Here is a 15,602-nt window from a genome sequence, read left to right on the forward strand (position 1 = left end):
AAACACGGTGGTAATGTATTTTTTCAAAACATTTTTTATATCTTTATGTAGAAGGGTGAAACTTAATTCGGATCCTTCCTTCATATTCAGCTCGGGGCAACCGTAGTCTCAAAGACAAACGGCCGATGTTTCATACAACACTGCTTCATCAGGAGCTGACAATATTAGTTACTTCATAGTATTTCAAACGTTAAATCAACGCTTCATTCTAACTTTGTTGTTTAAAGCTTTTGAGACTACGGCTGTCAGGATGAAAGGATCAATAACAGAGTTAGAATGAAGCGGTGATTTAACGTTTGAACTACTATGAAGTAACTAATATTGTCAGCTCCTGATGAAGCAGTGTTCTGCGAAACATCGGCCGTTTGTCTTTGAGACTACGGTTGCCCCGAGCTGAATATGAAGGATGGGTCTGAATGAAGTTTGACCCTTCTACATAAAGATATAAAAAATGTTTTGAAAAAATACATCATCACTGTGTTTTGAACAAACCATTCGTATACTAATATTGACTGCAAATGATTAAAAGACCGGACAGCCTCCATTTGAAAACCTGGTAGGCACGTCGTCAGGCTTGATGATGCGGCAATAAAAACAGAGAAGAAAGATTCATTATATTTATTTTGTTGATGTGACTGGCATTTTCATAATATTTATGTAATTCATTATTTGTATTAGAACATAAGAACATAAGAAAATGCCATACTGGATCACACCAAGAGTCCATCAAGCCCAGCATCCTGTTTCCAACAGTGGCCAATCCAGGCCATAAGAACCTGGCAAGTACCCAAAAACTAAGTCTATTTCATGTTACCATTGCTAATGGCAGTGGCTATTCTCTAAGTGAACTTAATAGCAGGTAATGGACTTCTCCTCCAAGAACTTATCCAATCCTTTTTTAAACACAGCTATACTAATTGCACTAACCACATCCTCTGGCAACAAATTCCAGAGTTTAATTGTGCGTTGAGTAAAAAAAAGAACTTTCTCCGATTAGTTTTAAATGTGCCCCATGCTAACTTCATGGAGTGCCCCCTAGTCTTTCTATTATCCGAAAGAGTAAATAACCGATTCACATCTACCCGTTCTAGACCTCTCATAATTTTAAACATCTCTATCATATCCCCCCTCAGCCGTCTCTTCTCCAAGCTGAAAAGTCCTAACCTAAACTGTTTAAGTTTCTCTGTTTTGGAATTAGCTGGCACAAATAAGCTGTTCAAACTAAAAATTGGGGCATAAAGACTGTTTTTTAAAACAATTGACCTAAAAGCAAGGAGCCGTCCAGAAGTGACGTAATCTAACTGAATTGGGTGTGACTCAGACCTTGAGGAAGGTAATCAGCAGGAGAGCTATTGTGGTCCTGTGCACACGCTAGAGTGATTTCTCTTGGTGGAAGTGTATATTGCATTGAGCTAAGTATTTCTGCTTATTGCTTAGAAGTTGTGTAGAAAGCTTCTGTTCTTAATTCCTGTCTGTGTTTTAATTTTATTTATAGTGTGTGTTTCAGTTTTTGATAGTAAGATATTATTCTAGTAAGTTAATTTTGCTGTTTGCTGCATAAGTTGAAAAAACAAAAAAAAAACCCCCACCCCACCAAACAAAATCGCTCTCCAGCTTGTAAACTGTTTAAGTCTCTCTGTTTTGGAATTAGCTGGCACAAATAAGCTGTTCAAACTAAAAATTGGGGCATAAAGACTGTTTTTTAAAACAATTGACCTAAAAGCAAAGAGAGCCGTCCAGAAGTGCCCTGCTTTACCCAGCTTGTCCCAGGCTTAACTGTTTGACTCCCTCCCACCCTGCCCCTCTACCCACCCACCCCTGGGGCTTGTTTTCTAATAAAGACTGCCTAACGTACCATTGGCGGCGAGATAAATTAGTGCATTGGTAAAAGTCAAGAAAATACAAATCACAAATTACCATGATGAGGACTATCCAATGTAACTGCTGTGGAGCCTTTATTCTGAGGGAAAGCATCTGGACACTTAGAGCTTGCCCAATTTGTGCACAACTCTCTTCCTTGAAAAAGGAGCTGACTGAGATTAAAGATCAATTAGCTTCAATTAAAAGTAATACACCCACATTGCATTACTCAGAACATAATTCCCCAATATCACAAAAAAACCAGGAGTCAAGAAAAGGAGATTCATTAGGCTCAGGTAGGACCCACAGTCACCCATTCTTGACAGATGGGCAGCCAACAGGTACACCCCCCCACTCAAACAGGTCATTAAGAAGTTCTTTAAAATCCAGGATTACAGTGGGCTCAGGTAGAATTAGACCTGTGATGAGGAGACACACAATGTACCAAATGCAAAAAGAACAACAAGCCTTCTCTATATTAAAAACTGAAGAAGTTCTTGAGAAAAACATTGAAGTGTTACCAGAAATGAGAGAAAAAACACAATGCATGCAGTATTTCATGATCCATAACCAAAAGAAAAATCTAATTCAGATGAATAACTCTGTCAACAGTGGCACAACTACAAAAAGAGAGAGTGAAGTGAATAGCAAATCTCAACTAATATCTTATAAGGAGTCCAGGAAAAGCAATAACCTTAAAGAGAGTACCTGGAAGGCTATGACCACAAATGCTCATAGTTTGGGAAATAAAATCCCAGATCTGCAGGCCCTAATGGCTGAGGCAGAATTGGACATTGTTGCTATCACAGAGACATGGTTCACAGAATCTCATGATTGGGATACAACAATACCAGGCTATAACTTGTTAAGGAAGGACAGAGAGGATAGAAAAGGGGGAGGTGTGGCTCTTTATGTCAGAAACAACATCCAAGCATCTGAGCTACAAGGAAGTTGGGGTAAGGAAGAAGCTCTATGGCTCGACCTAAAAAAAGATGACGGAGCGTCCATTTATATTGGAGTGGTTTACAGGCCTCCAAACCAAAAGGAAGAGCTGGACAGAGACCTGGTTGAAGACATCCATAAGATAGGTAAGAAGGGAGAAGTGGTGATCGTGGGTGACTAATATGCCAGATGTAGACTGGAAAATCCCATCTGCAGAAACTAAAAATAGCAGAGCGATAGTGGATGCCATGCAAGTATCTTTGTTCAAACAAATGGTGTTGGAACCCACCAGAGAAGGAGCTATACTCGACTTAGTGCTCACTAATGCAGATAATGTCTCAGATGTCCAGGTGGGCGCCCACCTCAGCAGCAGTGATCATCAAACGGTATGGTTTAATATCACTAAAAGAATAGGGAAAAGAACCACAAAGACCTGAGTTTTACAGTTCAAAAACACAGACTTTGAGGAAATGGGGAAGCACCTGGAGGAAGAACTTAAAGGATGGGAAAACGAGAGTGATGTGGATCAGCAGTGGACCAATCTAAAAGGAGCAATCGCCAAGGCAACTGCTCTATATGTTAGAAATGTAAAGAAAAGCAAAAGAAAATTGAAACCTATCTGGTTCTCAAAGGAGGTGGCTGACAAAATTAAAGCTAAAAGAACAGCATTCAAGACATATAAAAGATCCCAAAGGGAGGAACACAAAGAAGAATATTTGTATCAACTGAGGGAGACAAAGAAATTAATCAAGTTGGCAAAAAGTCAAGCGGAAGAGAGGATTGCCAAGGAGATAAAAAATGGTGACAAAACATTTTTCAAATACATCAGCAAAAAGAGAAAGGTCCAAAGTGGTATAGTGAAATTGAAAGGTGGTAATGATCAATGTGTGGAGGGAGACGAAGAAATGGCAGAAATATTAAACGAATACTTCAGCTCTGTGTTCACTAAAGAAGACCCTGGAGAAGGACCATCTCTACACAACAAGAAACTGGAGGGAAGTGGAATAGATGAAAATCCTTTTACAGTAGAAAATGTGTGGGAAGAGCTAAAGAACCTGAAAGTGGACAAAGCCATGGGGCCTGATGGGATTCATCCAAGGATATTGAGGGAGCTCAGAGATGTTCTGGCAGCTCCACTGTGTGACCTGTTCAATAGATCCCTAGAAACGGGAGTGGTGCCGAGTGATTGGAGAAGAGCGGTGGTGGTCCCGCTTCACAAGAGTGGGAACAGGGAGGAGGCTGGCAACTACAGACCGGTCAGCCTCACTTCGGTGGTGGGAAAAGTAATGGAGTCACTGCTGAAAGAGAGAATAGTGAACTATCTACAGTCTGGAGAATTGATGGACCAGAGGCAACATGGATTCACCAGGGGAAGATCCTGTCACACAAATCTGATTGACTTTTTTGACTGGGTAACCAAGGAATTGGATCAAGGAAGAGCGCTCGATATCATATACTTGGATTTCAGCAAAGCTTTTGACACGGTTCCGCACAGGAGACTGGTGAATAAAACGAGAAGCTTAGGAGTGAGTGCCGAGGTGGTGACCTGGATTGCAAATTGGTTGACGGATAGAAGACAATGTGTGATGGTAAATGGAACCTTCTCTGAAGAGAGAGCGGTTTTAAGTGGTGTACCGCAAGGATCGGTGTTGGGACCGGTCCTGTTCAATATCTTTGTGAGCGACATTGCGGATGGGATAGAAGGCAAGGTTTGTCTTTTTGCGGATGACACTAAGATCTGCAACAGAGTGGACACGCCGGAAGGAGTGGAGAGAATGAGACGGGATCTAAGGAAACTGGAAGAGTGGTCGAAGATATGGAAGCTGAGATTCAATGCCAAGAAGTGCAAAGTCATGCATATGGGGAGTGGAAATCCGAATGAACTGTATTCGATGGGGGGGAAAGGCTGATGTGCACGGAGCAGGAGAGGGACCTTGGGGTGATAGTGTCTAATGATATGAAGTCTGCGAAACAATGCGACAAGGCTATAGCAAAAGCCAGAAGAATGCTGGGCTGCATAGAGAGAGGAATATCGAGTAAGAAAAGGGAAGTGATTATTCCCTTGTACAGGTCCTTGGTGAGGCCTCACCTGGAGTACTGTGTTCAGTTCTGGAGACCGTATCTACAAAAAGACAAAGACAAGATGGAAGCGGTACAGAGAAGGGCGACCAGGAAGGTGGAGGATCTTCATCGGATGACGTACGAGGAGAGATTGAAGAATCTAAATATGTACACCCTGGAGGAAAGGAGGAGCAGAGGCGATATGATACAGACTTTCAGATACTTGAAAGGTTTTAATGATCCAAAGACAACGACAAACCTTTTCCATAGGAAAAAAATCAGCAGAACCAGGGGTCACGATTTGAAGCTCCAGGGAGGAAGATTCAGAACCAATGTCAGGAAGTATTTCTTCACGGAGAGGGTGGTGGATGCCTGGAATGCCCTTCCGGAGGATGTGGTGAAGACCAGAACTGTGAAGGACTTCAAAGGGGCGTGGGATAAACACTGTGGATCCATAACGTCAAGAGGCCGCCAATGAAGAGTGGGTGACTCGCCAGAATGATGGCTACTGCCTGGAGACAATACCCTTATTCAATAAACGTACACATGCTTACTGTGACTCCAACATCGTTCTAGCTTCAACAGCAAGAGGAAATGTGGAATAAAGGATTTGCACTCACAAAGAGGGGAGTAGCTGGCTTGTTTCGGCGGTTACTACCCCAAACCAAATAAGCCTGATACTTCAATTTCAATGCATATACAGCATAGTTCTCTGCTTCAACGGCAGGGGAGAAGAAAAACTGATACTACACACATCCAGCAGAGCTCTCTGCTTCAACGGCAGGGGAGAAGAAAAAAGGGTTCACACTCACAAAGCGGGGAGTAGCTGGCTTGTTACGGCGGTTACTACCCCAAACCAAATAAGCCTGATACTTCACTTTCGATGCATATCCAGCATGGCTCACTGCTTCAACAGCATGGGAGAAGAAAAAACTGATACTTCAAGTATATCCAGCATAGCTCCCTGCTTCAACGGCAGGGGAGAAGAAAAACAACCAATAAGGGCTGTATAACATAGTCTGGGTAAAACAAATAAGCATGGGTGTAGCTTGCTTATTGCGGCGGTTACTACCCCTACTACCCCTAACTAATCAAGCTAGATATTTCACTTGGATGCAGCTCCATCACTGCTCTCTACATTAATGGTGGGGGTGGAAGGGAAATAGAACCAAGAGAAACAGATAAGTATGAGAGAAAAAATGTGTGAAGCTTGCTGGGCAGACTGGATGGGCCGTTTGGTCTTCTTCTGCCGTCATTTCTATGTTTCTTTAGTCTTTCCTCATAGGGGAGCTGTTCCATTCCCCTTATTTTGGTAGCCCTTCTCTGAACCTCTGAATCATTTTTATTAATTTTCTATATGTATTATATATCATTTTTATTAATTTTATACATTAACCATACAGATATTAGGATCTCACACACATACATATATGTTTAACTGTTTTTTGTTATTTCTTTGTGACATTTTGCAGCCCCTGAAGCAGCCCTTTTTGGTGAAACTCAGCCTGAGTCGGGCTTTTGATGACAAACTGGTATTTATAACAATAAAGATCATTTGAAGGACTTTAGATCTATCTCCTTCTTTCGGTTGCCTTGGGTAAAGCCATGCTGACTTTGTTCCATTAAACCATGTCTTTCTATATGTTCTGTGATTTTGATATTTAGAACACTTTCCACTATTTTTCCTGGTACTGAAGTCAGGCTAACTGGTCTGTAGTTTCCCAGATTGCCACTGGAGCCCTTTTTAAATATTGGGGTTACATTAGCCACCCTCTCTTTCTAGTTTTACTTAATACCATCTTAATATCACTATTTCATAGGAAATCACTTTCTTGTTGTTTGGTTAACTCTGCTCCAGTTGTCATGTTTGGGGCTGGCAGAATGCACATAAAACTGTTGGAGAGTACAAAAAAGCATGTAGAAGCTGAAAGCAGAAATCTTTCAAAACTGAAATTTGGTCCTCTTCCAATGATCCTTGAATGATTCCTCTACATTCGATTTAAAAGAAAAATAGGGATGTAAGGATAGATTAATTTATAAAAGCTACATTTTATTACAAAATGGAACTATAGTATGTAACATTTGGCATATACATGCAGATATGTAGATGTGTTTGTTTCATATGAATTTAAAATCAAACACTTCTTGCTTTACCTCAGCAGGACTACATACAGCAAGCTTCCTCGAGACATATGGGGTCAGCATGCTGGCCAAACTTTTTCTTATTGCTGGGTTTTCAGGAGTAGCTTGCTCTTCAGAAAGATAACCCCCTAGCCGACTCAGAGCAAGAAGGCTCAGCTTAGCAAGACTATTGGCCACTTCCTATTCACATGAAATAAATAAAAAAAAAAAAGCACACATGAAAACAATGAACCAGATTATATATTATGAATTTAGCATGCAGTTTTATCTTACTGATGAGAAAACAAGATCAAATTACATTACAAAAATGGCATAAGAAACCTAACAAAACGTCTTAAAATGATATTCTAGACTAAACTAGATACACAATAATTTGTGTATAATAAATTGAATATATACATACAGTGGCAAACTTGAAATACAAATATGTCTGGCTTTCAAGGGTCAAAGCTGCCCATCTCAATTATAGAATGAAACAAGCCCATGGACTATAATGACTATAAGCTGTTATAATATACTTAAGTGCTAACAAGAATTAAAGTTGCTCACATTTTTTCAATGAAAATGATGTACTACAGAAGTTAACATTGTATAACATTCTCTGATACAGACTTTTTTTTTTTAAATACAGAATTTATACCTTTGGATGTATTCTCTCTGAAGGCCTTTTTGCCTCATGAGCCAACCATTTTATTTTGGCAGATCTCCCTGAGCACAGTAACCCCATCACAAAAAATTTATCCAAGTCCTAAATCCAAGACTGAGAAACAGTGTTGTAAAATATGACGCCTTCCTAGCTTTTGATCTACCCAGTGAGTTACGATTTCCCCCTTACATCATTCTGTTACTGTAAGATGATCAGAACACTACTTATTCCTACAGAACAACTAAATATATGCAGTGCAGCAGCAGATCATCAAGTTACAGACTAACTATCCTTCATACCAAGCCAACAGTAACTACTGAAGATTATGGCAAGGAGGCACCAATTGTAATTGCTATTTAGAAAGCAAACTAACAAGATCATTTAGAAAAGAAGGATTTAGAAAATGTACAATATGATGCATTTTCAGATAGTGATGCATTCTCTTTCAGAGTCCAGCTGCAATATTCCCTGAATATTGGCACTGTTACATGTTTTTCCTTTGACTAGCAGTTTCTAACAAGATTGTCATGCATGATGGTTTTCAACATATCACCACCATAACACTCACTTCAAAAGTTCTCTGCTTCAGTCTGCCAGGTATTAACATAACCACTATATAGTATCACAAGAACAGTGCACAAGTATCCTTATTTAAACTGATACTTAAAAATGTGAAAGGCTTACCTGCTGATTGGTATCTTCGCTCTTCTGAATACCACACTCTTCTAGCGTGAAATCATAATTAAAGGGGTAGCAAAGCAAGTACCATAAAATTCCAGCTTGAAACAAATGTGTCTGTAGCCAGTAATCTATAGCAAATGAACTGACACATTCCACTGCTAATGCTGCCACTCGTGGGATGTTCTAAGAATTAAATTAAAAGAAGATATATTGAATGGTCACAATCACTGGAATGAAAGAAAAGACGAAAGTGAACCTGAAATAACTCAGGTGAGTGGTACTTTACAACAATGGTTCAATTCAAATAAATCCTTTAAATTAATTTTGTTATTACAGCAAGGCTTTGAACTGCACAAACAATATTGGTCTGATGGCTCAGTGGTAGCCATGGAAGAGATCTGGATTTGGTGTCCAAGTCTGCTTCTTAGGCAAACTGGATATACTACAAAGGTGGTATTCACACCCCTTCTGGAGGAGGAAGGGCCAGCCATTGCTCAAAGCAACATCTATTCGTCCTTGACAGAGTGCATTCATACCAGGTTCCAGAGGGTGTCATCGTCTGATGCCTAGCTGAGGATTACTGTTTTGATGTCTGGGTTACACAACAGAGGAGTTAAAAATGGGTGTAAAAACCCTGGATAGTTTCTAATCAAGAATCAAGGTGCCATAGTCTCAGCTACAGCAATTTCTGCTGGAAGTCCAAAGATAAAGGAAGAAACCTCTGAGCCAAACACAAAAACACTGCACAAGCAATAAGGGGTTTTTGTTTGGGGTTTTTACAAAGAGTATTTAATAATTTTCCAAGAAAGCAGAGTTTCTCACCTGTAACAAGTATTCTCTGTAGGCAGCAGAAATTATCAACTACACAAGTGGGTGATGTCATCCGATGATACAGAAATAAAGTGCTCTCAGAGCTCAGAACAAATCTTGAGCATGTGCAAATATTCCCATGCAGCTGCCTGCCACGTGAGTCTTCTTAGTTTAAATAGCAAGCTAAATTTCAACTCTTAAGGGAAGAAGGGAGGGATTGAGTGACTAACTTATCCTTTCTTGGAGAGCACCTATTAGAGGTGAGCAGCTCTACTTTCTCCATGGAGAAGCAAGATAATATCAGCCACACAAATGCAGACTCCAAGCTGAGGGCTGCGTATGATATGGCTATTTCTGGTGATGGTATTGGATCACTGCAACCCGCGGGAAGAGATGAAGAGACAATTGAACAAATTTCTAAGAAATGCCTGTCCAATGCACTGTTCAGGTGAGACGTTTTCTAGGCAGTTTGAATGGAAGACCATAAAGAAGCCTGAACTTGATGGGCGTTTACTCTGGAGCTGTAAGCCTGCTTGATTGAAGCAATAAGATATTGAAGCAATAAGACGTAACCAGAGATCCAAGAGAAAGGAGTTCTGTTCCAGAACAATCTATTCTGATTATATTAAAAGAAAAAAAAAATGCTGAAATGACCTTCTGTGATATTTAGTTCTTTCTGAAAAGTAAAAGGCGAAGACGACCACCACATGCCACTCAACAAAGCTTCCACATTGGCCTTGTAAATTTTGCTAATATCTAGAGGGATATTTATTCCTAAATGTTTAATTTTCTTAACTACCCACTTTAATGGGAAATGTCCTTCCCATGTCATTTCTAAATTTTCTGAAATATCCAGAACTTCTGATTTGACATGATTTATTTTAGCCGAGCAAATGCCTCAAATTCTTTTTGAATTTCCATTACTATAGGTAAGAATTTCATAGGATCAGTTAGGTACACTAGATCATCATCCGCAAATGCTATTTTAAAGATAGGATTTTCTATTTGAAACCCTCATATTATAAACTATATCTATGGAAGTAATATATAATATGGGGGAAGGGGGTCACCCCCGTCTTACCCCTCTCTGTATATATCGGAAAATTTATAATCATTGGCTAATATACTTGATCTAGAAGAATTATATAGAGTAGAAACATACTGCATAATTTTTTCCTTGAAACTAAATCTTCGAAATACAGAAAACATGTAAGGTCAGGATACCTATCAAATGCCTTTTCAGAGTCAAAGCCAATTGCAACAGCATTTACCCCTTCTTCTTTGGAAGTTGACACTGCAGTAACTAATTTAATAATATGCACACCTGCAGATCTGTGTTTTACAAATCCTACCTGATTTGTTGAGATCAAATCGGGAATCACTGTGCCTATGACTGTAATATTAGTGGAACTGAAATCTTTTGGATAGCGTCTGCACAAAATATTTCTACTGGATCTTCAATTGGATTACGCTAAATTTTATAATAAACACTGAAACCATCTGACCCTAGTGCTTTTTTGGGCTTTTCCCTCCTTAATGTCTTTCCTAATTTCATGTGCTTGGATAGGCTTATTTACAGGCCGATTCAGTAAAGTCCGCGGGAAAGCGGACGAACGCCTGCTCTCCCGGCGCGCGCACCGGCAAAGGGCCGGTGCGCGCGATTCTCTATTTAAATTAGGTGACGCGGTAAAAACAGGGAAAAGAAGTCGCTAGGGACACTAGCGTGTCCCTAGCGCCTCCTTTTTGACAGGAGCGGCGGCTGTCAATGGGTTTGACAGCCGACGCTCAATTTTGCCGGCGTCGGGTTCTGGAGCCCGCTGACAGCCACGGGCTCGGAAACCGGACGCCGGCAAAATTGAGCGTCCGGTTTTCGGCCCGACAGCCACGGGCCGAATTCAAATTTATTTATTTTTTTTTTTACTTTTCGGGAAAGTGCACCCTCCGACTTAATATCATAGTGATATTAAGTCGGAGGGTGCACTTTCCCGGCGCCGGAAGAAATTGGAAGGTTGGTGCTAATTTCTGAAAGTAAAATGTGCGGCTTGGCTGCACATTTTACTTTCTGTATCCCGCGCGCATACCTAATAGGGCCATCAACATACATTTGCATGTAGAGGGCGCTATTAGGTGCTGTGGGTTGGATGCGCGTTTTCCTCCCCTTATTGAATAAGGGGTAAGGGAAAACGCGCGTCCAAGAGCAGGCTAACAGTGCGCTCCGTCAGAGCGCACTGTACTGTATCGGCCTGTTAAAGATTTGAGCTGGGTTTAAGTCAGTTTGGGTAAATTGAGATCTTAAAAAAAAACTCCTCAATTCTTTTCCCCACCCTATCTTCAGAATATGTTCATAAATGTCCTTCAAAATCTCACGTATCTCCTTACTGTAGGACAATTTTTTTTAAATTCACACTTTTGAGACAATATAGAGGAAAATATACAAAAGAGAAACACATTCAAATATATACCCACTTCAGCATAAAAGAATATATCCACTCCAACATAAACCATCATCATAAAACAATAGAAATGGACAAAAGGACTTATCTTCAAGCACATAATAAAACAAATGTTGGTATAACACATTTTCCAAATAATAGAGAGCTTTATATTCAAAATTTCCAGCATTTACAAATACTTCCAAAGAACACCCTCCCATCCAGTCCCATCTTCCCATTTACAATCTTACATCTGATATCCAGAGATGCTACCCACTAGACCTGAGGGTCCCGATTATGAAATGATTGAGAAAGACAAGAATTATGTGAAGACAAATTACAGAAGATAACAGCAACAGGCTGTATTGTTTCTATGCAAGAGACGGAATTGTTGGTGAATTCCAGTGTGTCAATTGTGTCAATCTTGGCTCCTGATGAAGCTGTCACCAGCGAAACTTCGGCCGTAGTTGAGCCGCGTTTAAGGCACTCACAGACCATCTAACTCGCATGGAAGGTGTCTGCATCACATTTGAAGATTTAATCGCCTAGTGGCGTGTACTGAACTCTTAAAACAAAGTTCTTTGAAAAATTTGGTTGATTTATATGCTGTCAGAGTGACTGTACATCTAAAGTGACTGCAAGTGATTGAGAAGACCGAGCGCTCTCTAGGCTTCAGGAGAGACGCTGACTGGCTTGCTGATGCAGTTCACTTTTCCTTACTAATATTTTTCAACCAATCAGTTGTCTCAGATAAAACAATATATAAAGTATATAAAAAATATATTAAGCACATAAAAAATTTTAAAAATCAAAAATTATTCCTAAAAAATAGCAAGTGAGCAACCTAATGCAAGTTAATAATTGGTTTTCCCTTTTGTTTGTTTGACATAAATATATATAACAGATATAACCCCTTTTATCTTATCTGCATTACTGCACATGTTTTCCAAATATGATTTCCCCAAGGACACGTGGTTATTCATCTTAACTGCATCTATAAAATGTCTAAGTTGCATATAGATAAAAAACTCTCTTAGGTAAATTGTATTTGGAAGCTTTCCAGAGAGATAAAATCCATTATTCTCCCAAATATGCTCCCATCCTATCCACCCCTTGTTTTTTCCATCAGGTATGCCTCTTAATACATTTTGACTTTGGAAGGGAGTTTTTATGATATGAGGTACTATAAAAGTATTCCTGAAGTCCTACTAGTTTAATTCTCCACTGTGACCAGACATTCAATGAACTGTGCAAGGAGGAGGTAAATTTCCTATAGGTCTCCATGACCGCTCTTGGTTGCCAAATCAAGGCTGACAAAGGAATATGACTTATCATGGCCTGTTCCAAGCGATCCCATTGTTTTATTTCCCCTCTCTTATAACAGTCCACAACTGCCCTTAATTGTTAAACCCCATAGAACCATAGTTAGGCACTCCCAGTCAATCCCTTAATTTAGGTTGGAATACCACCCTAGGTGGCCTTCATTGCCATATATAATGCATGATTCGCTGCAGTTTAAGCATCCCATTAGAACCCCTTATAGGTAAAGTCTGAAATAAGTAGCAGAGTCTGAGTAATATGTTCATTTTTGCTGTTGCAATTCTGCTCAGCCAAGAGATATGATACATATTCCATTTTTCCATATCCTTACAGATGTGACACAACAGCAGTAAATACTTGAGATGAAATAAATCCTCCACCTTGTTTCCTAAATACACTCCAAGATATTTGATCTTATGGTTAGTCCATTTAAATATAAAATTTGTCCTCAACAATTGTTCCTGGTCTATAGGGACAGTTAAGTTTAATATTTCAGCTTTATCCCAATTTATCTTGAACCCAGAGACACGACTGAATTTCTCCATTTCCTCTACTACTCCTTTGTAAAGACCTTAAATGATTTATTATAGTGAAAAGAATATCATCTGGGAATAGTATAATTTAGAAGACAATTCTCCAATTTGGACTCTCTCAATTTTAGTATTAGCTTGGATCTTAGTTGTGAATGGTTCCAGAAATATAGCAAAAAGTATAGGAGATAATGGACAATCCTGTCTTGTGCCATGTCCCACATTAAAGGTATCTGAGTATCTCCCATTTACTTTGATACAAGCTTTAGGTAAATCATACAATTTACATATCCATTGAATAAAGAAAGCCCCAAATTTCATCTTTTCTAAGGTTTTGAACAGAAAGGGCCAATGGACCATGTGAAACACCTGCTTGGAGTCAACTGTGAGAAAGAGAGAAGAAATACCTTTCCTCAACCACCATATTTTGTCCACAATCTTGTGAACATTATCTGTAGCCATATGGCTCAGAATAAAACTTGCCTGATCTAAATGGATTATGGATGCAATAATATTATTTAAAAGATCTGCTAAAATTTTAGTCAGAATTTTCAAATCTAAATTAATGAGTGACATTGGACAGTAGGACCCACAAACAGCAGGGTCTCTGCCGGGCTTAACCAAAATAGTTATACCAGCCAGATTAGAATCTTGAAGGAGAGGACCCTCATTTCTTAAAACATTAAACATCTTAGTCAGAGGAGCATCAGACGAGGAAAGTCGCTGATAAAATCTGACAGTGAGTCTGGGTTTTAGGTTTTTAATAGGCTTTGCAACTTCCAACTGTGATAGTTCCCTGTCTAACATTGCTTGGTAAGAATCAGATATAGTCAGTAGATTGGTTTCATTTAAATAGTAATTTATTGCTGTTGTCTCAATTGCACCATTTGAACTATATAATTCTGAACAGAACTGTAAAAAAATGTATCTGATACCTCTGTTAGCAGTTAGTATGGCTCCATTAAATCTTTAATCTTAACCATGCTATTCTGGATAATTTTTTTTTTTTTAATTTATGAGCCAGTAATTTCCCAACTCTTTTTCCTCCTTCAAAGAAAGTTTGTTGTGTCATCTCTAATTTATGTGCAACGGTATCTGTATCTAACTCCAAAAGCCTATCTCTTGCATAGTAACATAGTAATGATGGCAGAAAAAGTCCAAAATGGTCCATCTAGTTTGCCCAGCAAGCTTGCCAAGGTAGCAACAGCCTCTCCATGCAGGTTACCCTCACGTTTCTGTTAAAGGTAGTAACTGCCGCTCCGTACAGGTTACCCCCAAGCTTTTTTATTCATTCCCATTCTCTAGCCTTAGCTATCTCTTGTATCTTAACTGTCTTATCTCTAGTATCTTAACTGTCTCTAGCAGTAGATAGTTGGCATCAAACTGAACATAAAGCAAAATTGTTTACCTTGTAATAGGTGTTATCCCAGGACAGCAGGATGTAGTCCTCACATATGGGTGACATCATTGATGGAGCCCTATTGCAGAAAACTTTCTGTTAAAGTTTCTAGAAACTTTTGACTGGCCCTGTGAGGCCACTGAGCATGCCCAGCATGCCATGATATTCTCTGCCACAGGGGTCTCTTTTCAGTCTCGTATGTAGCAATAAGCTTTAGCAAAAAATAAAACAACAACACGTATCGGACCCAACTCTGCGGGGTGGCGGATGGGTTTCGTGAGGACTACATCCTGCTGTCCTGGGATAACACCTATTACAAGGTAAGCAATTTTGCTTTATCCCAGGACAAGCAGGATGCTAGTCCTCACATATGGGTGATTAGCAAGCTAGAGGCTGAGTCATTTTGTAGTGAAGCAACACTGAAGCATTGTTGGTGAAAATGAGGCAGCCGAAGATCACAGCAGGTTGGATGTAGAAGGAGTTGGGATTATACTGGAAACAAGTTCTTTAGGACAGATTGTCCGTAAGCTGAATCTTGTCGTCCTTGTTTGTCCAAATAGTAATGAGCTGCAAAGATGTGAAGAGAACTCCATGTTGCTGCTTTACATATGTCAAGAATTGGCACTGAACGATAGTGTGCTACTGAGGTTGACATTGCTCTCACTGAATGCGCCTTTACTCGCCCTTGGAGAGGAAGGCCTGCTTTATCATAGCAAAACTGTATGCAATCTGCTAGCCAATTGGATAGCGTATATTTACCCACTGCTTTTCCCAGTTTG

At 39.7% G+C, this 15,602-nt stretch overlaps 1 protein-coding gene across 1 annotated transcript in view; it reads right to left on the reverse strand.

Moving 5' to 3' along the window:
• Window positions 1-15,602, reverse strand: part of DNAJC13 (DnaJ heat shock protein family (Hsp40) member C13) — a 701,712-nt gene that overhangs the window by 198,906 nt on the left and 487,204 nt on the right. The window contains 2 exon segments of the mRNA XM_029587070.1: window positions 7,018-7,185; window positions 8,336-8,515. Of these exon segments, the coding sequence (XP_029442930.1) occupies window positions 7,018-7,185; window positions 8,336-8,515 (348 nt within the window).

Source organism: Rhinatrema bivittatum, chromosome 2 (genome assembly GCF_901001135.1).
Source record: "Rhinatrema bivittatum chromosome 2, aRhiBiv1.1, whole genome shotgun sequence".
NCBI classification, from domain to species: Eukaryota; Metazoa; Chordata; class Amphibia; order Gymnophiona; family Rhinatrematidae; genus Rhinatrema; species Rhinatrema bivittatum.